General features: G+C 34.6%; 1 protein-coding gene across 4 annotated transcripts in view; it reads left to right on the top strand.

Moving 5' to 3' along the window:
- The window catches only part of C2H16orf46 (chromosome 2 C16orf46 homolog), a 64,638-nt gene that overhangs the window by 1,770 nt on the left and 38,226 nt on the right, over nucleotides 1–24,642 (top strand). For 3 of the 4 annotated variants that reach the window (XM_051976169.1, XM_051976168.1, XM_051976166.1), the window contains exons 2-3: nucleotides 14,250–14,321; nucleotides 15,166–15,407. In XM_051976169.1, coding sequence (XP_051832129.1) covers nucleotides 15,192–15,407 — 216 coding nt within the window. In that variant the 5' untranslated portion in view covers nucleotides 14,250–14,321; nucleotides 15,166–15,191. Of the gene's footprint in view, nucleotides 1–12,639; nucleotides 12,716–14,249; nucleotides 14,322–15,165; nucleotides 15,408–24,642 lie in introns of those variants that run through there. The other variant, XM_051976167.1, reaches the window with a different exon arrangement.

The following is a 24,642-nucleotide window of genomic DNA, read 5'->3' as shown; positions in this document are numbered from 1 at the left end:
TTTCTTTTTTCTTTTTAAATTTTGCTTATTTATCTTTAGTTTTCAACATTTACTTTTATAAGATTTTGATTTCCATTTTTTCTCCTTCCTTTTTCTCCTCCCTCTCCAATGTCAAGCAATCTGATATAGGGTTGATATATAGGGTATACATGTACAATCATATTAAACATTTCTGCCTTAGTCATGTTATAAAAAAAGAATTAAAACTAAAGAAAAAAAAACACAAGAAAAACAACCCAAAAAAGTGAAAACCGTATGCTTTGATCTGCATTCAGACTCCATAGTTCTTTTTCTGGATGTGGATAGCATCTTCTATCGTGAGTCTTTTGAAATTCTTTTGGATCACTGTATTGCTGAGGAGAGCTAAGTCTATCAAAATTGATCATCACACAATCTTGCTGTTATTGTGTAGAGTGTCTTCCTGATTCTGCTCACTTCACTCAGCAACAATTCATATAAGTCCAGCTTTTTTCTGAAATCTACCTGCTCATCCTTTCTTACAGACCAATAATATACCAAAATTTGTTCAGTTGTTCCCCAACTGAAGGCCATCATCTCAATTTCCAATTATTTACTGCCAAAAATAAGCTGCTTACACTCAAAGAAAGAACACTGGGAAATGAATATAAACTGCTTGCATTTTTGTTTTTCTTCCTGGGTTATTTATACCGTCTGAATCCAATTCTCCCTGTGCAACAAGAGAATTGTTCAGTTCTGCACACATATATTGTATCTAGGATATACTGTAACCTATTTAACATGTAAAGGACTGTTTGCCATCTGGGGGAGGGAGTGGAGGGAAGGAGGGGAAAAATCGGAACAGAAGTGAGTGCAAGGGATAATGCTATAAAAATTACCTTGGCATGGGTTCTGTCAATAAAAAGTTAATTAAAAAACAAAACAAAACAAAAAACAAAAATAAGCTGCTATAAACATTTTTGTACATGTAGGTCCAATACCTCTTTCTGTCATTTTGGGATACAAACCTAGCTGTGATATCAAAAGATATGCATAGTTTTATTGCTTTTTGGGCATAATTCCAAATTGTTCTCCAGAAGAAGTCGGATCAGTTCACAACACCACTAAAAATGCAATAATGTTTCAGTTTTCCCATATCTTCTCTGACATTTATCATTTTCTTTTTCTGTCATATCAGGCAATTAATATTCACCTATACTTTTCAAAAGGACTTGAATGAAGACATAGATGGCCTAGATTGCATGTTGAATCCTCCATTAAACTGAGTTCCTTGAAATTGGGAACTATCTTTTGCTATTCTTTGAATCTCCTGAGCTTAGCACAATGCCTGATACATAGTGGGTCCTCAATCAAGGCCTGATGCCTGACTAGTCTATTTTATTTGTAAACAACATCCTTTTTCTCTCTATAATCCCTGCCTGATTAATCTTTCTACTGGCAGCTGACCAAATTATGCTATTACTGAATTCATCTTTTTATTGCCAATTAGACATCTCTATTTAGCTGTTCCAAAGATATCTCATCTTCAGCTAGTAAAAAAACAGATCTCATGGTGTTTCTCCTAAAATCCATCTCTCCTTTAAACTTCCTTATTGAGGATATAACCATCTTTCCAGTTAACTAAATTTCTAATCTTAGTCATTCCCAACTCTTTTTTGTCTCTTCATTCAACCAATTGTCAGTTTTTGTTGATTGTACCTTCCCAACAATCTCATATCCAACTTTTTGTCATATGGCCAACACATCAATACGCACAGACTTCTCACCTGAATTGCTATACTAATTGTACTTCTGGATTTCAGTTTGCACAAATATGACTATCACATCTCCCATACTCATGAATTTTTCATATTTCTGGTTCCAGTTTACTTTTGCAAGCTCATTTACCATCTTTCTTACTTTCTTAATGCCACATATTCCCTTCCTTTTGAAATTTCATTTCTCATTTCCCCCTATCATTTTAGTCTGATAGATGTGAGATACTTTAAAATTGCTTTAATTTGCATTTCTCCAATCAGTAATGATTGAGCATTCTTTCATACAACTATATATAGTTTTTTATTTCTTCATTGAAAATTTGCCTGTTTATATTCTTTGATTTATTTTTTTCAATCAGCAAGAAATTGCCCTTTCTTCCTCCCATCATTTACTCCTGAGTTGAAAAAGAAAAGCAAACCTCTTGTTATAAATATGTGTGTGCATAAGCAAATACATATAAACACAAATATATTTAGAGTGTGTTCACTTATTTGTCTAGTGTGAAGGCTGCTGAACCCTTTATAAGCCTTTTTGTTTTCCATGTGTGTCCACATGATCCACCTTTCATCTGTGGCTCCAAGAAGCTATAGCATGCACAGCTGCCATATCCAGTAAATCATTTCAGCAGACAGTTAAACAAGGGTAGGGTAATCAAGGGTAATCAAAGGGTTTCAGACCAAGATGAGTTAGGGGAGTGCTACTCCAAGCATGTAAAGACTTCTGGTGAAATGATCAGATGAGAACAATTTGTTCCAATGGCCTTGAAGGCAGGTGAAGCAGGTTCCGTGGAGTGCTTAGAGCTTCATTGGACATGGAAGACATCACGGTCATCCGCTGCATCTCGATCCATCACCGGACACCTTGACTTGCCAACTGAACAGAGGTGGCTTTAGGAGAGAGAGTAAGGCCGACAACTTCGTGCAATTGTGCTTCACTTAAATTAAATCTACCCATGAATCAAAAGACTTCACTATACCATTTTATTATTTCTACCTCCAAAGAATTGGTGGCAGTGGGTGACTAAGGAAGCAGCAGTTGCTGTAGTTACAACCCTGCACACAGGTGGCCCAGGCCAGGGGTCATCTTCTCACTAGAAGCAGCCCCCTGGATGTCTGAGGAAAGGGCTAGAAAAGGTACCCTAAAAATTGTCTGTTTCCCCAAGCCTGGCTTCATAACTGCAGCAGGTGGGCATCCCTCCTTGTTGTCAAGACACTAAAAAATGTATAAAAACTTATAAAAGTTGATTCTACTCACCATCAATACATGGAATGAGCACATACTTATAAATAACACAAAACCTGAAAGAACAACTTTTGTTGGGAGACAGTTCAACTGGTATGGTATTCAAACAGCAGCCCTGAGTGAAACAAGGCTGGCAAATGAAGGCCTCCTTACTAACGCCAGAGCTGGATACATGTTTTTCTGGAGTGGCTGCAGTGAAAGGGACTCCAGTGAAGCTGGTGTAGGTTTTGCAATTAAAACTAATCTGGTAAATGAGCTCACATGCCTTTCAAAAGTAACAATGTAATTGCCACTTGCAGGAAAATGCCACACCACTGTCATCAGGGCTGTGCTCCCCATCATGACAAACCCTGATGAGGTCAAAGAAAAATTTTATGAAGATCTGGAGACCCTTATCATCAATGTACAAAAGAGGACGAGCTTATAATTCTGAGTGACTTTAATTCTAGAGTAGGTTCAGACTCCCAGATATGGCAGGGAGTGTAGAGAATTTCCAGAAAGCTAGAGACTTTGGGGAACTGGAATATTCCCCTCCTCCCAAGATAAATCAAGGGTGCGTTTGAAATCATGAGAAATCACAAAGTCCTGGAACATTTACTGGGGCATTGTGAACTTTACACAAGATTGACTCTCTAGAAAATAACATGCTTCAGATTATCAGATCATAAAAAACAAGAACCAGAGGTTAGTCACAGAACAATGCTTTTCATGATAACTTATGATTTTAAGGTATATAATTAGCATGAATTCTCTCAATAAACTTCTTTGTTAAACTCTCAGCAACAACTCAACCATTACTAGCCCATTTGTGTTGTCCTGGTGAAAACAAATGGCGCCCAACATGAGACCATAATTCATTACAACTGATTTTAATTCTTTCAATTGTTTAACTCCAGCTTTTGCCAAGTCCTGTTTCCTTGTACTGCCTCTTCCTTAGAAGTGACTTATTGTCGTTTAGAATTTCCTTCAGGGTCTGTCAGGATTTATCTCATGCAAAGTAAAACCCTCCTTTTTAGATTTTCTGGAGGTATTAAAGGACTTATTTCAAAAACAACAAAAAAAGAGAATATGTAGATTTTCATTACGAACTTCAACACATAACAGACCAAACAGAAGAAGGGACAAATTCAACAAATAATTAAAATTATCCAATTGGATATCCAAAAATCCAAATATCCAATATATCTAATATCCAATAATCATAGAAAACCATTTGTGTTGTTCTTAGTCACAACAAGAAGTGCTTGGGAAGAATGGATTTGAAAACAGCACAGCAATGGTCATTTACTATTGAAGACTTGTGTATCCCATGATCATCTTATCACCAACACTGTATTCTGTTTATCTAAACACAATAAAACTTCATGCATGCACCCTCACAGCAAACATTGCCATTTAATAGACTATGTGGTTGTAAGGAGAAGAGATGATAGGATATGAGAGTGATAAAGGCAATGTGTGGTACAGAGAGACTGATCATAGACTTATCCTTTTCAAGCTGAATATTTGCATTCAGCAAAAGTAGTAGTCCCAAGGCAAAAAAGATTAATAAAAGAATTTATGTCAACAGATTAGTGTACTTTTCTAAGAGAACAGTTTGTTGCCAATTTGCAGGGTGAGTCGAACCAACACACATTTGGCAACAATGGAGGAGAAAAGGAGTGAGTAGCATTCAGAGATTTGGTGTACAGTACTACATTTGCTCATTGGGGTCAGAACACTCACAAACATCAAGACTGGTTTGTTGAAAATGATGGGGAATTTCAGAAGCTGCTAAATGAAAACTGAGAAAACTACAGGGTGTACTAGCAAAATAGTTCATCCATCTATAAGAAGTTGTCATTCAATTCCATCAAAAGTAAAGTACAATCAAAACTTAGAGAAATGTATTCTTGACTTAGTAAGAAGACAGATGAAATTCAGTTTTATGCTGAGAGTAACAATCTAAGCACTTTTATGATGCACTGAAAGCTATTTATGGGCCAAAGACCTATGGTTCATCTCAACTACTTAGTGCTGATGGTGTCACACTGATTAGTGATAAGAATATGAACCTAGAGAAATGGGGAGAACACTTCCATCATGTTCTCAACAGACCATCAAGCAGTGCTGAAGTCATTAATCGTTTACCTTAGGTTGAAATCAGTCACTTCCCAGGTGAAGTTCCAACTGAAGAAGAGATTTTGAATGCTATTAGCCTACTTTTGTGGATCTGGGTGCTGATTCTATTTCAACTGAGATTTAAGGGGGTGGGGGTGGGGGGAGGGGGAATTGCTCATCCAGAAGCTGACTGAAATTTTCCAGATTATATGGCAAAAGGAAATTATGCCTCAAGAGGTCAAGGATGCCTTCATTTTCCATCTTTATAAAGGTAAAGGGAATAGATTGTCCTATGACAATAGCAGGGGAGTCATTGCTGGCAAGATTCTTGCCAGAGTCCTCCTTAACAGGTTGATCCCACACCTAGAAAAAGGTCATCCACCTGAGAACCAGTGTAGCTTCAAAAGGAGTTGAGGAACAATTAATATGCCTGACAACTCCAGGAAAAGTCCCAGGAACAGAACAGAAGTCTGTTATAGGAGCCACTTGCTAGTGGCTGCTGGAGATCTAATTCTGACCAGCAGACTAGATCCCTTCATGTAAGAGGATGATAATAACACAAGGAGACTGAGAGGCAGTCTCATTCTCTGACCTCTCTCCTCTTCCCTCCAATTTATTTTATTCCCAATTCACCCAATCCACAAGCGACATCTGCATCAGTAAAGGCTGATGTGCAATTCCTTCAAATGTGTTATGATTCAAAGCTCTCAGGGCTTTCAGAGAACTGACAGGCTTTCTGGGTTTCACTCTTAGGGGTGGTCCTTAACAGAGGTATCTATAGAACATTTGTTGATCTAACCAAGGCCTTTGGTTATGAGCATTTATGGAAAATTATGAAGGAAAAAAAAAAGAAAATTATGTCAAAATGTGGTTGCCCAGAGAAATTCATCAATATAGCATAGCCATTTCATGATGTCACGCTTGCCCAGGTTCTAGAGAATGAGCAATTCTCTCAAGTTTTCCCAAGTCACTAATAGAGTGAAACAAAGTTGTGCGCTTACTCCCATACCTTTTAGTGTGATGTTTTCAGCCATGTTGCCAAACACCTTCAATGAAGACAAACAGGAAATTAAAATCACCTTACACACTGATGATAAATTCTTCAACTTGAAAAGGTTATAAGCCAAAACTAAAGTGGAGAGAATGCATCCATAATTTTCTGTTTGCAGATAATCGTGTGCTCAATGCAGCCTCTGAAGCTGAGATGCAATAAAGTATGGATCCATTCTCTGCTGCTTGTGTTAATTTTGGCCTAACAATTATCACCCAAAAAAACACAGGTCCTCCATCAGCCAGCACCACCCTATCCATATGTGGAACTACTTGTTACAGCAAATAATGATGTTTTGAATGCTGTGGATAAGTTCTCTTACCTTGGTAATATACTTTCTGGGAATATCCATATTGATAATAAGATTGACATATGTATTGCCTGAACTAGCTCACTGTTTGGGAGGCTCTGAAGAAAATGTGGGAAAGGAGAGGTATTATCTGATACCAAACTGTAGGTCTACAGAGCCATTGTGCTGATCTCATCGTATGTGAAACATGGACAGTATACCAGTGCCACAACAGGAAACTGAATCACTGCCAATTGAATTGTCTTTAGAAGATTCTGAAGATCACCTAGCAGGATAAGGTACCAGGCATTGAAGTTCTTAAACTAAACTGCCAAACATTCTAACCCTACTGCACAAAGCACTTGGACTGGCCACATTTTTTGAATGCCAAACGTACGCTTGTCAAAAAAAATATTTTATGGAGAACTTACACAGGGCAAGCATTCACAAGGTGGTCAGAAAAAGCGATACAAGAACACTCAAGGTATCTCTAAAGAACTTTAAAATTGATTGTATGACATGGGTGACACTGGCATAAAAACTATCCAGCATAATGTGCCCTCATCTGAAAAAGATGCTATGCTCTGTTAGCAAAGGAGAATTGAATTAGCTTAGAAGAAATGCTAGATAACAAAAAATTAGAGAAGCCACCCCAATTGTTCATGTGAACTATTTGTGTCTGACCTATGGTAGAGCAGTCCAAGCTTGTATTGTTCTGATCAGCCACAGTCAGACATACTGTAACTCAACTCTAACAATAGAGATGTTATTTTGGTTGTCTTTGAGATTGAAGATAACAACCATTCAGTATGCATATTATTCAAAAATAATCACAAATAATATATAATTCAAAAATAAAACATATTCAAGCAAAACAAATTTTTTCCACATTATTGTGTTCAAAAACTCATTTTTCACTCTTTTACCTTTCGTCTTTTACCTCTTTATCAGGCAGTGAGTAGCATATTTCATTGATTAATCCTCTAGAATTGTTGCGGGTATTACACTGATCAGAATTTCTAAATCTTTTAAAGGTGTTTGACTATATGATATTTTTGTCTTTATACAAAAATAAGACAAAAATTAGCTGTCAGTTTTCCTGAGTTTCTGGAAAACCTCCCCTTCATAATTTCTTACAGGATAATAGTGTTCTCTATCACATTTATATATCATAATTTATTCAACTATTCCTCAATCAATGGGTAACCCCTCAGTTTCTAATTCTTTATAAAAAGATCCATAAATATTTTTATACATTGTCCCCTTTCCCTTCTATTTCTTAGCAGAGTGAAATGCATTTTTATACTTAACTTTATTTGTGTGTTTGGGGGGGAAGTGGAGGGAGTGGGTGTTTCTTCCCTCCTGTGACCAATTTGGATGAGAGCTGAGTTCAAGTCTCAGCAGTTCACCCCACTCATTTGTCCTTATTTATATACACTTCTACTTGCATACTCTGATTATGAGAGAGATTTTCCCCTGACCTTCCTCTCCATTTTTCCCCTAATGTATTCTTGTTCCCTTTCCAGTCTTCTTTTTAGGTTATCATGATATAATAGAATCACTCCCAGACCTATCTAATTAAAGTCCCTCTCTGGACTTTTGTTTAGCACTTAATATGTGTCAGCACTGTGCTAGGCACTTTATAGTTATGTTATCAGCTCTCACAACAATCCTTAAAAGTAGATACTATTACTGTTCCCATTTTACTGATGAAGAAACTGAAGCAAGCAGAGGTTATGCCTAATGTTACATAGCAGTAAATGTCTGAGCTGACTATAGACTATAAGACTTATAGACTCTTTCCTCTATACTACCTAATACTTTATCATTGTTCATTTATATTTACTTTTTTATATTTCTTTTGATTCCTATGTTTGTACATCAAAGTTTCTACATAGCTCTGATGTTTCCATCAAGAATGCTTGGAAGTCCTTTATTTGATCAAAAATCTATTTTTTCTCCTTTAGCAATATACTTAATTTTTATGGGTTCGTTATTCTTGGTTTTAAACATCTACTTTTATAAATATTTATTTCTGCAATATAAAATTCCGAATTCTTTGCTTCATATTGTGGTGGTGTGCTGGGAAAGCTTATTGAAGCTGATTGTGGCACATCATTATTTAAATTCTTTTTTTGCCTTCTTTTTTCCCCCTCTTTGGCCTATTTTTAGATTATAATGTCCCTAGAAGTTAACATTTTGGAGCTTCTGGAGTGTCTAGTTGATTCTTTTATTTCTCCCTGCTCTCTAGGTCTAAGAGATCTGGGCAATTTTCTTTAATGATTTCTTGAAATACAGGGTCTGGCAATTTCAGGACTCATGATGGAAGATGCTATCCACATCCAATGAAGGAACTATGGATTCTGAATGAAAGCATATTATTTTCACATGTTTTTTTTTTTTTTCTTTCTTGTGGTTTTTCCCTTTTGTTCTGATACTTCTCTCACAACATGACTGATGTGGAAATATGTTTAATATGATTGCACTTGTATAAAACCTATATTAGATTGCTCGCTGTCTTGGGGATGGGGAAGAAGAGTGGGAGAGAGAGAAGATTTTGGAACTCAAAATTTTATAAAAATGAATGCTAATAACTGTTTTTACATGTAATTGGAAAAAATAAAATAATTTTTACATGCCAAAAATACAAGGATTAGACTTTTTTTTGGAGAAAAAAGAAGGGAGGTTATGGCTTTCAGGTATTCAGCAATCCTTAAATTTCCAACTTGTTTTCCAAGTCAGTTTTTCTAGTGAGATAACTTAAATTTTCTTTTCTTTTCAGTTTTGACTCTTTTAGCATTTTTCTGTTGTCTCATAAAGTTAATAGTTTCCATTTGGTTCACTCTAATTTTCAGGGAATTTGTTGTTTTGGCAGGGTTCTATACTTCTTGTGCCAAAGTTTTAATTCCTTTTCTGTTTCTTTTCCATTTTTTTCTCCTCTAGCACTATTATTTTCTTTATGAAAACATTTTCTTTTTTTATCTTCATTTCTCTCAGCAATTCTAATTGAATGTGTATCCAATAGGAAATCTTCTCCTCCTTTTTTGCATTTCTAAATCTTTCTTTATGAAATTAGGTAAATTATAATCGACAGATAATCAGATGATACCAAAAATTAAATATGTTAGCTTTAAATAGTATATTTAAATAGCAAACATTTCGAAATAGAAACAGAGAAGGAACAAATATTTAGAAGCCAATATAGAATGTTTCCTTTTACCACATTACAAAGAAAGTTTTATTGAGGCTATTTTAAATGTTATTGTCATTTTCATTTTCCAAAATCAACACCCCTCCCCCCCCCAATCCACAAAGCCTTTCCTTGTAATAAATAAATACAATTAAGAAAAACTAACAGATGTATTGAACAAATCTGATAGCATATGCCTCATTCTCTATTTATAGTACACAATTTTCTAAGAGGAAAGAAGTAGATTTCATCATCAATTCTAAAGAGTCTGTGGACAAATTTTACATATTTTTAGATAAAGTCAGAATTTGGGGGCTCAAAAGGAAAACTTTTGAGTTTCAAAAGAAAAACTGAAACCCATTAAAACCCATCAAAGTTAAGTGCCTGATCTAAAGCCAATTGCTAATAATAACCCAGACCTGAATTTCAAATACAGGTATTCTGTCTTCAAATTTCTGTGCTTTAAAAAAAAATTACACTATGTGGAGATTAACCTGTGATATGATACAAATGGAACAAGTATTAGTAGCTGACTTAACTAGATCTCAGTGGACATTAGGGCTTGAGAATAAAGTGTACTTTTTCCTCTCTTTGGAATGTCAGATTCATTGAACCTTTGCTTTGAACTTTCCTCCTACTTGAAATTATATAGACTGTATGTTCTTCAGCATTTCCCTTTTTAAATTCAAAGATCAAAAGTCATTCATTAATTCAGTAATACTACCTAGTGCCTATCATGAGCAAGACACTTCTTCTGACATTATATTCTGGGGCAAAGTAGTAATCTTAAGATTTCTAGTTATGCTGTCATATTGTTTGCTATGACCTCAAAATTAATGCTTTTAAGACCAAAATCACCATACATATTCGCCTACTCTTCACTTCCTAACAATATAGCCCCCATTTCCAATTGTTAAATGCCTTAATTTTTCTAATATAGACACCTTAGAGTTATATTTCACTTTTCCTTTTCATCTATTTTATTGAAATTATTCCCAACTCCTTTTGTTCCATTTGCAAATATTTTTCAGAGTTACTTTTCTCATTATTACTGTCATCACATCTCCTCATTCCTGGAAATCTATAATAATATTATAGATGGTCTCCTTATTTTAAGTCTCTCTCTCTCTCTACTAGTCCATCCTTGAAATTGCTGTTTGAATAATTTTCCTAAGTAATCACTTAAAACAAGTTTTATTAACGTCTTTGTTTTTAAAATTAAATATTTTTCAATGAGCAAAAGTCTTTTTCTTTTCTCCCTAACTCCCTCTTACCTCCTGGAAAAAAGAAAAAAGGGGGGGGGGACATAAATATCATCAAGAAAAACAAATTAAATTGGACATGTCCAAAATATATATGTCTCATTTTACTCTTTGAGTCTGTTATCCTTGTTAGGAGGTAAATAAGCATCACTGGTTCCTTGAAATTTTATTTGATCATTGTATTAATCAAAGTTCTTTAGCCTTTCAAATTTGTGTTTACAATGTCATATTTTTTTTCTCATGATTTCTGCTTATTTTACTTTATTCACAAAAGTCCTCTCATTATTTCTCTGAAACTATCATTTACATCAGAAATGTAAAATCCAAAGCCCAAATGAGATTAAAATGTAATTGGGTGGGGCAGCTAGGTGGTGCAGTGTGATAGAGTACCAGCCCTGAAGTCAGGAGGACCTGAGTTCAAATATAGTCTCACATGCTTAATGCTGCCTAGCTGTGTGACCCTGGACAAGTCACTTAACCCCAATTGCCTCAGCTAAATAATAATAATTTTTATTATTAATGTTTTGTTATTTTTATTATAAATATTATTATATTTGTAACAGTATATGTTATATGGTATATATATTATTATAAATAATAATAACAATAATAATAATTGGGAAACAACAAAATAAATAATACATGTTACATTTTAAGACTTTCAAACAAAATAAATAATAATGTTACATTTAAAAACTTAAATCAATATGTGGCCCACAAGGATAATGGCCCCTATTTTTATTTGAATTTAACATTACTGTTTTGCATAATTTTTAATAGCACAACAATATTCTTTTACATTTATATATCCAATGGCCCAGTTGTTGAACATCCTCTTAGTTTCTAATTTCTTGCTACCATAGAAAGATCTATTGTAAGTTTGTACATATAGATCCTTTCCCCCTTTCTTTGATCTCTTTGGACAATGGATCTAGGAACAGTACTGCTGGGTTAAAGGGCTTATATGCACAGATATCTTTTTGTGAATAGTTTCAAATTATTTCCTAGAATGATTAAACCAATTCATAACTTCACCAACTATATATGTATGCTTAGACATATATGTTTAGCCCAATATCTTATAGCTCCTCCAACAGTTATCATTTTCCTTTTTTTTTTTTTTTTTGGTCACATTTGTCAGTAATGAGGTGGAAGCTCACTAGTTGCTCTTTTGTGGGAGTGGGAGGCAATAGGGCTTAAGTGATTTGCTCAAGGTTATACAGTTCATAAGTATTTGAGGCTATTTCATTTGAACTCAGATCCTCCAACTCCAGGGTCAACACTCTGTTCACTATCATCTAGCTGCCACATCAGTTGCTTTTGTATCTTATTAATCATTAGTGCTTTCACATGGATATTTGGTAATTTGGATTTTCTCCCCAGAAAATTGCTTGTTTATATCCTTTAACCATTTATCACTTTGTTTTCATATCACAGTGATTTTTGGATCACATTTCTTTCCCATACTTATGCTCAAATTTAACCTTCTGTTGTAATAAAGAAAAGCAATTATTTGATATTTATAAACCTTCACAACCTGAATCTATTTTTCCAGCTCTAGTAGATATTATTTCCCTTCATGTATTCTGTAATCCAGTCAGACTTACCTTCTTACTATTATTCTTCATACGTGATATTCCACTCCAGTGGAATACTTGTAGTTAGATATAATTGAAAATCCTTAGAAGTATAAGTCCCAGATTAATGGATAAGATTAGCAATGTTTGACCATTGCTACCTTTAAAGAACTCTTTGTTAATTTATTTTTCTCTCCAGTCCTGCGCTGCACAGCTGTTAAATTGATTTTCCTAAGGCATAGGCATGACATGTCACCCTTCTACTCAGTAAGTTTTAGTGGTTCTTTATTGTCTCTGAGATCAAATATATTATCTACTTTCATGCACTTTGTAGTCTAGCCAAATCAGCTTTCTTGCTATTCCTTACATATGATGTTCCATTTTCTTTCCCCACACATTTTGCCTCAACTTTGGCTTTTAGAATTCCTTATTTCCTTCAAGGCTCAACTCAAGCATCACCGTCTGCATAGAGCCTTTCTTAATTCCCTTGTGGCTAGTGTTGTTTTCCCCTGCTTCCATCCTTTATCTATTTTGTACGTGTTTTATTTGTACATGTATGTTGCTTGCTGCAGCAGAAAATATTTCATATTTGTTCCTATATCATATCCCCAGCACTCAACACCATTTTTTATATCTATAGGTACTTAATAACTGCTTGTTGATTGAATTAAGCAAAAATAACCAATAATAATGACTATCTTGACAATGTATAAAAACATTCTTACTTTACCAAGAAGAGAAGTCAGTTTCAATGTGTATTCTTTAGAACCAATATTGGTAATTTCAATTATTTAATTCTCTTTTCAATATTTACTGTATTTTCTAGATTTGTTTTTTAATTATTATAATTACTGAGAGAGCATGATATAATAGAATCCTGGATCTGTAGTTAGGGTTCATTTACCTTGCAGAGTTATTATGAGAATCAAATGATATTAGGTATATAAAATGCTTTGCAAACTTTAAAAATCTTTTTCTCCTCCCCCTTTGGACTGCATGGTAGGCAAAAACACATTTATAATAATAGCTCCCATTTCTGTAGCACTCACCATTTTACAAAATATTTTCCATACGACAACCCTAGGGAGATAGGGAGTAAAAATATAGTTTCCATTTTTCAAATGAGGAAACTGAGACTCTTAGGAATGAGAGGATATCCCTAACATCACACAGCTTATAATAGTCTCTTGCTAGAGATGGAAATCAGATCTCCATACTCCTCGTATATTGATTTCCAGCTTGAAACTCAGAGTTTATTTAAATAATCTAAGAATCCATATGCAAATCCATCTAAAATGCACATATTACTATTTTCAAATATTTTAAGTATAACAATTTTTAAATGTATACAGAAATTGTGACTAATAAAATATGCATATTTGTGAAAGTGTCACACTAATTCAGAGTTGGTTTAAAAATTTGTTTTCCAATATATTGCTGTCATGGGGGAAGGGAGTCTCTGACTTTTTTCATGATAAAAAGTATTTCTAGTACTCAAAAGTGAATCACTTATCTAGTTCAATGTTCTCTCTATTACGTTGTATATCTCCCTTTTCCCCCCACTTTTAAAAAAAATTATTAATGTCAGTGCTACAATGCTGTAATTTAGATTCTTTAGTGTTGAGAAGCTGTCAGTTCTAGAGAATAAAGGGAGCTAAATATACTTATTTTCCCCAAACTGGGAGGCTCCAACAGATTGTGTTCTAAGGTCTCTATGTGGGTTTTTATCACTTCCCATTTTACAATGAAAAAGTTGCCTTTTGTTCTTAGTCCTCTTGTAATTATGATAAATCTTTTTCAGATTTCATTCATCTCCATTGCTGTCACATGTGGAAAGATTTAAGTGCTGCTGAACATATTTGAACCATCCAAGGTAAAAAAAAAAAAAAAAAAAAAAAAACAAAATGATTTCTCTCATTATTAAAATTATTTTTAAAATTTATTTATTTAAAACTTAAATACAAAATAAGAAAAATCAAAATAGAACAAGAAAAGAAAGACAGAAAAAGAGGGGGAAAATTGTCTTGCCAGTTAGGATTAGTCCAGGGGTCTTCATTTGGATCTTCTCAGGTTGTCCCAGGAGGATCCCTGTTCTGTCCCAGTCTTATTTGTTTTTCACTGGTCTATGTTTGCCCTGAGGCAAAATTTTGTTTCGTTTGTAGGGAATTCTGTAGAGCTTGGAATTTACTGACCTACTCTTCCATTTTCCCAGAATCCTGCCTATTAAAATTCTGTTTAAAACTTAAAAGTGTAAGATGATTATTGGTTTGATCACATGATTTAGACTATAAACAGTTGCTCAAATGGTTTGCCTTAGTTCCTAAACCAGAAATGGATAATTTCTTGATTGTGTCTTTCTAGAGCATTTTTACTACTGGTTAGGTTTAGATGACTGATGGGTTTAAGAGAAAGAAAGAACTGATCAGTCTGAACTGTATTTTCTGTCCTAACTAATACTGAGCTTAATTGTTAAAATATATATAGAACTGCATAAATTATACTTTCAGAATTATTTTAAGTATTGAACTGCCAAAAATGAAGAGGCCATTTGTCTTTAAGCCAAATTGAATTTGTCTTTGTAATACCAGCCTCTAGCTTAGCATTTGGTATTGAATCCATTTTCTGGAGTTGATGTTTAATCTGCATCTCAAATGCATTATATTTTGGGAGCTATATTCAATAGTAAACATAAACTTGTTCTATTTTTCAAATTGCAGACTAAAAATTTTAAGAAATTGAAACCATGATGAATTTATGTCAAAAAAAACACAGGGATTCAGCACATGGTAATGAAATTTACAAGACAGAAGGAAGCCAAAAACTCAAATGTATGAATCCAGATGGAAAAAGAGAAAAGAATCATGTTTATTGTCTTCTTGATATAAGTGACAATTTACTTGAGCAAGAGCAAAATATAAGATCCAAGGAGTTTTTTATTGGCACCGGATGGGAAGAAGCAGTGAGTTCTTTTTTTTTAAGTATTAAACTATCACATGACATTTCTCAAAAGTATATCTCTTGAATGTTTGCTATATTCTTTCTCAGATCTTGAAATGTTTTACCATAACTTTAAAATACATATATTAAACAAAGTTAGAATTACCAGCTATGCAGGAATAAAGAGATACTGTACTTGTTCAGTTTCCACAAAATTATTTACAAACAGGAAAAGGAAGTTTTCTCTATGGGGTTTCATCTGTTTCAGAGAGTTTGCACTATATTAATAAGGGGTAAATCATTAATCCTTGTTAAATAATTAAACCATGACTCTTCTTCCTTCTTTTCCTCATTTTGGCGATCACTTCATGGCTTGCTTGTATTTCCTTTAGGAAGTTGAGTAGCTAGAATTCACTGATATTTTTTCCCCATAAGATAATGTTTAGCTTGGTTGGCCCTTGTATTATAATAACACACTTTTGTTATTATGGGGATATGGGAAACTTTGCTCCATGCAAAGGCAGCTCCTGTGAATGGATGAGGGAAGAGCATGAATAAGGCATCTGTTCCTGAAGGCACCCAATCTGGACCATGAAGGAAGGGATAGATGTCAGCCTCCAGATGGTTTTCAGCAACATTTAGTCAGTGTGGACCATCTGAGACACCTCTAAAAGAACTGGAAACTTGTAAATCTCTCCTGGTATTTGTTGCTTGTAGATCAAAATAGGGCCTCCTGAGTTACCCTTAAGAAAAGTGTGGGACTCTCCCATGAGTCTGCAAGCTTAGGCTTCTTTCCCATCAGTCCTTTCCTTCCTAGTATGTATTAAGCATTTTGTGTGCTGCATATTCGTGGAGTAGTCAAGGAATGCATTGAAAGTGGAAATAGCCAAATGGGAAGGTGGCATCTCTATCATGAATTGATATATGGAGACCACCCAAAGTTTGGAGCTGTGGTCAGGAGAGCAGCAGCCTTTCTGGGCCCTTTCCAGTCCAAAACTGCCTAGCATGAAGGAATTACACTATTGGATCTGGAGTCCATGCTGAGCCAGGAAACCTCAGACCAATAGAATTACAGTGCAACAATTTGCTCCATGATTTGTCGAACATAGATGATATTCAGTTTGCCTCATCAGGCAACATGAGCTGTCTGGGGAATGAGGAAGAAAGCCCTGGATTTCAGATGCCTGTATCCCCAGTAAACCTTCCCACATTATCTATTGCTCCATCCCCAAAGGGCTGTCCTGGGGAGCATGGCTTCAGGATTGGATTTCTATAATCTAGAACTGCCAAGTTTGTCACCAGCACAGACTCCCCTGAACTAAACAAGCCATTTTGCCAGCTAGCCAAGAACTGCCTTGTTCATCTCTAGGTCACTTCACCATCACCTGCTGATGCCTGAGTCTGTGCTAAGGCTAAGAGGTCGGAGGCGGCTAAGTGCTGCCCCTACCATGAAAGATGTACTGACTCCACAGATGCCCCCACTCTCCCACAGCCTCTGATCTGGGGCAGGAACGCTACACCATGTGACAAAGTGTCTGTTGCTTATGATTTCTTGAACTACAATCTGTTGCAACTCTATGAACAATAGTTCCTGCCTGGGGGCACAAAGCAGCGTCTGATCCTCACCATCACTGCCCTGGAAGACCCCAGTGCCCAGAAATCCAAAGGATGCCATACTGCCTTTCTAGAGGAAAGCTCGATTAGAGCCCTGGTAGTTTCTTGTTACTGTGAGGTGTTTCTGCCATTTTGGAAAGAGTGTGCATATTTACTTAGGTATATGTAAGGTAAGGCAGGAGAAGGTGACAGAAGGATGTGGTTACAGATAGTTGTTGATAAGTTGACATCTATGATAAAATGAACTTTCTTCTTCCCATACCAGGATTTAGTCTGAAATGCCCCCTGGGGTGTGCTCCAACCAAAATGTTTTGTACACTCTAGAATTAAGCTAGAGTCCATAGACGTTGGGGTCAGTGAAATTTTCTTTTCATTCACTTTTCATGATTTAGCATTTCCTTTAGCATTTATCATTTCCTTTCATGATGACTGTAGGCAACAAATGTTTTACCAGACTTTCAAAGGGATTTGACATAAAAGTGGTTAAGAACCCTATCTCTAGACTTAGAAATATGTGAGGTGAACTGTTCCCTTTTCCCAAACCCACAGATTCCTCCTTCCTCATTTTCTCCTTATATCTTTTTGCTATTTTTATAAAATTTCTTATTTTCAAATGAATTAGTTCTGAGTTGACAAATGAAGGAAATTTTTAGGTCTCATGTTGGAGACCTGCTTTCTCTTCCATTACTATGGAGAAGTGAGAATACTAAGATTGTCAGTTATTTAAATCCTTAAGGAAAGGATTTTTTTTCTGTATGCCCATGGTAAACAAGTGTTTGTTGATGACAATGAGTATTTGGAACATTGTTCACAAGATCTAGTCAATAATGGTTCACTCAATTCTCACAGTGTTCCAAAGAGTACTCAGTAAGGATAAGTGATTTTTTTTAAAAATAACTTTTTATTGACAGAACCCATGCCAGGGTAATTTTTTACTCACTTCTGTTCCGATTTTTCCCCTCCCTCCCTCCACCCCCTCCCCCAGATGGCAAGCAGTCCTTTACATGTTAAATAGGTTACAGTATAAGGATAAGTGATTTAGATAGTTACTGTTGATAAAGGATTAAAGTTATTATGGTTAGTAAAACAAGTGAAATTAGTGAGGAAACATAGGTTTGAGTTTCTGAACATAATGATTTATTAATCAGTGTATGCCAATTGCATAACAGACTGGGGAACAGGCCTCCTCAGCTTGGCTCTAGAGACCAAATACAGGAGGAGACAGTTTTTTATGCATTAAAAGAAAACAGAATATGAACCAGGATCCAAGATTAGGAACTTTTCAAGCTGGGAGGAAGAGAACGAACAGTTGTAATTACCTGAAATTAGAAGAGATTTCCCACATACACATACCCAACAGTCTATATCCAATCAAAAGAACAAGGAAACAGTAATTGATTGACCAATACTGGACCAATTTTCATATAAGACATGATTTGTTTGAGATATATAATTGTGAGAAAGTTTCCTGTATCAGTATTTGAATCTGAATGGGTTTCTGTTCAGTACAACCTTAGGTCCTTAGTTAAGAGTCTAAACAACAGGTAGAGGTGGTCCAGCTTCCCAGCCATGCAGAGATAAGTTCAAACAATGTAATAAAGTTTTCTCTCAATTCCCATAACTGAATAAAGTTTTCTTACAAGACAGAAATTAGGCTAGAACCCTAATAACATAGAAAAGCAATGGAGTCATAAGATTGAGTCAATATGATTCACTCAATTTCCATATGTTCCCTCAATTCCCCCACTTTGATTCATTGGGGAGAAGCCAATCTACATCTCCCATGGATTACTTATCTATGAGCCAAGTCTATAAAGTTTTTCGTATATTCATAATCAAAATTATATAAATCAAGCTACTTTACAGGCCTTACAATGGACTGATTTTGAGAGGAAAGATTTACATGTCATTAAAATAACTAAGAAAATTCATCATAAATAACAAGAAACATAAGGGCAAAATATTGTAATAATGATTATCGATATTAAATAGTATCATTTCCTTGTATCCTTGCATTCCACTCCCAGTATCCATATGGTTTTATCTGGATCTGAGATGTCCCATGTAGTTATCTGGTCCCTGGAAAATCTCATGGATATTCTGGAATAAGCCTCATTTTCAGCTCTGAAGGGGACTCTGCTTCCCTGGTTTCAGATTACTTGTAGAGATTTCTAGGTAGTTCTACTAAAATCTGATAGTAACAAGCCTTAATACAATTTAAGATAGTTTCTTAAATTTGGTATTCTAATTAGTTTATGTAGTGAAAACTAATCTAAAGCTTATGGAACTTAATCCTATTAACAATAGTGCTATAAGAAAATCATCAAATTAGAAAACAATAATTCATCTGAGCATTTCAATTTTTATATACTACTTGCTGTTTTTAATCTTTAATTAAATATTATACTGGTATAAAAATCTAATAAAAATAATTATGCTTTAATTTATAAAATGAGTCCTTCTGTCTTTTAAAATTATTGGACAGTGTTGAAAATTATCCATGTAAGAGCAATTTGGTACTATGCTCAAAAAATTATCAAACTGTGCATACCCTTTGATCCAGCAGTGTTTCTACTGGGCTTATACCCCAAAGAAATACTAAAGAAGGGAAAGGGACCTGTATGTGCCAAAATGTTTGTGGCAGCCCTGTTTGTAGTGGCTAGAAGCTGGAAAATGAAAGGATGCCCATCAATTGGAGAATGGTTGAGTAAATTGTAGTATATGAACGTTATGGAATATTACTGTTCTGTAAGGAATGACCAGCAGGATGAATACAGAGAGAACTGGCGAGACTTACATGAACTGATGCTAAGTGAAATGAGCAGAACCAGGAGATCATTATATACCTCAACAATGATACTGTTTGAGGATGTATTCTGATGGAAGTGGATCTCTTTGATAAAGAGAGCTAATTCAGTTTCAATTGATCAAAGATGGGCAGAAACAGCTACACCCAAAGAAAGAACACTGGGAGATGAATATAAACTGCTTGCATTTTTGTTTTTCTTCCCGGATTATTTATACTTGAATTCTGAATTCAAGTCTCCCTGTACAATAAGAAAACTGTTCGGTTCTGCACACGTATATTGTATCCAGGATATACTGTAACCTATTCAACATGTAAAGGATTGTTTGCCATCTGGGGGAGGGGTGGAGGGAGGGAGGGGAAAAATCGGAACAGAAGTGAATGCAAGGGATAATGTTGTAAAAAATTACCCTGGCATGAGTTCTATCAATAAAAAGTTATTAAAAAAAAAAAGAAAAGAAAATTATCCATGTATATTTTGAAAAAAATAAAAAGCTTTAATTTAAAAAAATTATTGGACAGATACTTTAAAATGAGAAAATAATTTCATTCCCCTTATAATTATCAATGAAATTTTATATTTTAAATACTTAATTCAATTTTGAGAATTTGTTACTAAAATATTATCAAATCCTGAATTTCTATATTCAGGCTTTGACTGTGGGTGTGTTTTAAGGAAAACAGTCTAATCATGTTACTTTCTCAAAAGTTACTGTCATTTAATTACAAAACTTTTACATTATATATTTGTCTTATGAATTGTAAGATTTTTTCTTTTCTATATTCTATCTTATATATTTTTCACTTATATGTTATAAATATAGATATATCTATATTCTATTATAGTAACTCAAAAATAGGTTAGTATTAATCTTTTAATTACCATCTGCATTGATTACAGAAATTTGCTATGAAAGGAAAAGAAAGGACATAGTTTTTCATAACAGGAAAAAAAATCTCCATTATCTCTGTTTGATTCCAAGCATGAATCATATCACATACTAAGCTCCATGTTATTCACAGGATATGAAAAAGCCAGGCTCATGATTAATCAGGTAGAAAAATTTCCTGTTCAGAAAAGAAATAGCAGTGGGCAAATTGAGGCAAGACGATCTCATCTTAAATCACACCTAGGTTGTTCTCTCAATTTATTATAGAAAAAGACATTTATCCATAGCTGTTCTCAAACTGTTGCACATGCCACTCTGCTATTGGCTTTTCAGAGTTTTTACTCACATAGCAAAATCACAGCTTAGGGCTTGATTATTAATAAATTTTCATGGTTTCCTAAGAGATACATGTCATTTATCTTTTAATTATAAATTAAAAGTAACTACAACACAATGAATATCTGATAGTTGACTCATATTAATATATTGAAATTACATCTTTAAACTACTCTATATATTTTCACAATTTTCGGAAGGGATAGTCAGAAGTTTTCAAATAAAAACTCACTATTATAGGAAACTTGTGAATTTCCCTCCTGTGACAAGGAGCGGGAGAGAGTTCCTATTTTCTTGATTCTAGGTTCTCAAACTTTAGTTTTTTAGATTTTGCAACATGTGGACAGTAGGATTGATAAGATATTATGAACATGCCTAAATACAAAGTATCAAGGAATATCACAAATAAGGATATATTAAAGAGTATCCCCTTGTCAGCTAAGTAGAAGATTGAGTGACCTGAAGCAAAGAGATACCAATTAGAAGGCAACAATATAGATCAATGGTCTCAAACTCAACTAGAGACAGGGACTGCGAAACTGTATGTAACAATCCTTGCCAGATACATACTGATTTAGTTTTTAAATATACTCATATATTTCAATCTATACTTATTACCTGTTTTCCAATGACACTTTATTCTGGTTTGGACCATACTCAAGAAGTATGTGAGCTGTATGTAGCCCATGGACAGCACTTGTTGACACCTCTGATATAGGCAAAAGGTGATGAGAAGCAGAAGTAACATTTTTGCCCTGTGAATGGAGGGAAGGGAATGTATATAGCAAATGTTTTGAAGATAGAAATGGCACAATTTGTCAAATATATTTGTCATATATTTGATTATATGAAGTCAGGGATGAAATTGATAGTGTGAACCTGGGTGCCTGGGAAAATAAAATGATTCTTACCAAAAAATTGGAAACAGGGTAAGCTATTGGGGGTGGGGATGGGGAGAGAGTTCCATTTTGGACATAATCAGTTTGAGAGGTCTATAGAATACACAATTCAAGATGTCCAAAAGGCAGTTAATGATGCAGCATTGTAATTCAGGAGAGTAGGGCTGGATATTTATATATGGGAATCATCTGCATATAATAATTGAACTCATATGAAAGCTGGAAAGACAGAGAATAAAAAAGGGCCCAGGACAGAATTATTGATGTTATTTTTTTCTGCCCTGAGTTTACAATGATGGCTAACTTCAAATGACTCTTGCCAGAATGATTTATCAAAATCAAAAAGTAAATTTATCAAAATTTACTATTGAATGCATTATATTGGGTTCTAATTCTTTAAAAATTGGTAATTTCTATATGACAGACCTTACTTAATCAAAATAATAGTTTATTTAATATTAGGATTTTGCTTGAAATATATGCGTCTTTTTTTGTGGAGTCAGACTATTGAATATGAAAATCTAATATCAACCAATTAATAAACATTTATTAAGAAACTACCAGGCACAGTGCTAGACATCAAAAATATAAATACAAAGAAATTCATCCTTGTCCTCAAGGACCTTACATTCTATTGGCATTTACAATCAAATATGAATAAATCCATTTCCTTGAACATTAGTAAAGTATTAATAATAATAATAAGCAATAGTTAGCAATGATATAATATGTATTATGTGCAAGCATTATATATGTGTTTTTCAAATATCACATTTGGGGTCTTAATATCATGGGACATAGGTTTCTGTTATTATTCACATTTTACATATAGGGAAACTAAGGCATATAGAAGCTAATTAACTTGTCTAAGGTCACACAGGCTAGAGGATTTGAATTCAGGTCTTTACTTCTGACTCTATATCTACTGTGTCATCTAGCTAACCATATAGATTGTTAAATGGATTTGAGAGTAAACACAATAGAAGGATAGGAAGAAAAAGTTTAGTTCAGCATTAATTAAACTAATAAGGAAGAGCTTAGATGAACTTTTGTTTTAGATCAAGAGAAGTGATGAAACAGAATAAAAGCAAAATTTTATCTGTGTAGCTTTCAGTGATTATTCTTTTCCACTGTGGGAAATTATGAAATAATCTTTCTGTTCCAAGACTACTGCCAGTATCTGAGTTGTGTTTCTCTATTTTTTTCTTCTTCTCTGATTTATATTTTGTATTATTATTATTGGTTTCCCTTTTTTATTCTCCGATATTGGATTTTAAGCTCCATGGGAAGCAAAGACAATATCTTCATTTAACTTGATGTCTCTCTCATGGCCAGTGCAATTTTGCACACAATAAATTGTTCCACAGCAGTTTGATTGGAAATAAAGAAAAGCTTTAGCAATAGTATATCAAACTCAGAGCACTGACAGTGAAAAAGAGATAATAATCCTTTTCCTGTTTACAACCCTTGCTCCTTCCCATCCTCAGTGGTAGAAGAGTGGAGAAGAATAGGGGCAGATAGTTCTTAGTATTTTGAAGGAGAGACTTCTGTCCTTAGACCAGCCAGAGCCAGTTCTCCTGTAGGACAGGAACTTACGAAATCTCCAGATTCCTGGTATGAATACTTTTGTTTAGGTCATATTAAAATGTTGTTAAGTTGGGAGGCAGTGCGCTGTATTGAAGAGAGCAATGGATTTGGAGTCAGAAATACTGGATTCAAATCCTGTCTCTGTATATTTTTGTACATAGTCAAGCTCCTTTTTCAGTCTGAGCCTATTTTCTTATCTGTAAAATGAGGCAGTGGGAGTGTTTAAGATCACTTCCAGTCATAATGATTTTATTCTTATTAGCTTATAGGATCATAGATTCAGAGCTGGAAGAGACCTTAGAAGTCATTGTTTCCAACTGCATCATTTTGCAATTGAGGAAACACTCATAGAAATTAAGTGACTTGCCTAATGAAATACTGGTATCAAATATCAAAGGCAGGATTTGAAGACTCCCAAGTCTGTGTGTTATGCACTAGTCTATGCTACCCTGAAGACAAGCTTTTCCTTAACACACATTGCTCTTCTATCTTTTGAAAAAAGAATTAAGAATTTCTTACAAGAAAAAAGAATTTCTTTCCCAGAAATTAATTCTTTTCTCTGTGTGTGTGTCTGATGAGGACAGGGTTGTGAAGGAGAGGTGTGACAGGATTAGGTGAGCAAAATTTATTGTGAGCAAAATCTCCAAGGTACTGGCTTTTAGTGAAGGAAATTCGCTTTACTCAAAGGCTATGATAAAAAGGCTTTTATTGTTAGAGAGACACCAAGATAAGAGGGTTCTTCGTGGGCAATATCATTCTCAAGAGAGAAGTGATTTTGCAAAGAGACATTTTCTAAAGGCCTACTTTATACAGAAATCTAAGGATAAGCAAGACCACTTGAGTTTGTATATGAAAAGAGACATTCTCTGAACATTCCTGGTTCCAGAGGGTGTGTGGGACCATTTAGGTTTGTATATGAAAAGAATCATTCTCTGGAGCTTCATCTTCCTGTTTCAAAAGAATGCAAGACCATTTAAGTTTGTATAACTTTTTGTTGGTGATTTTACATAACTTTACAGGGTTGTCTGGTTTTGCTCTCATCATGTCTCTCTGTCTCTGTCTCTCCGTCTCTCTCTGTCTCTGTCTCTTTGTCTATTTCTCTCTTTTTCTCCCTCTCTCTCCTTC

The sequence above is a fragment of the Antechinus flavipes genome, chromosome 2 (assembly GCF_016432865.1).
Source record: "Antechinus flavipes isolate AdamAnt ecotype Samford, QLD, Australia chromosome 2, AdamAnt_v2, whole genome shotgun sequence".
In the NCBI taxonomy this organism is placed as follows: Eukaryota; Metazoa; Chordata; class Mammalia; order Dasyuromorphia; family Dasyuridae; genus Antechinus; species Antechinus flavipes.
Note: the sequence above shows the minus strand (reverse complement) of the source record. Positions and strands in the feature narration are given on the sequence as shown.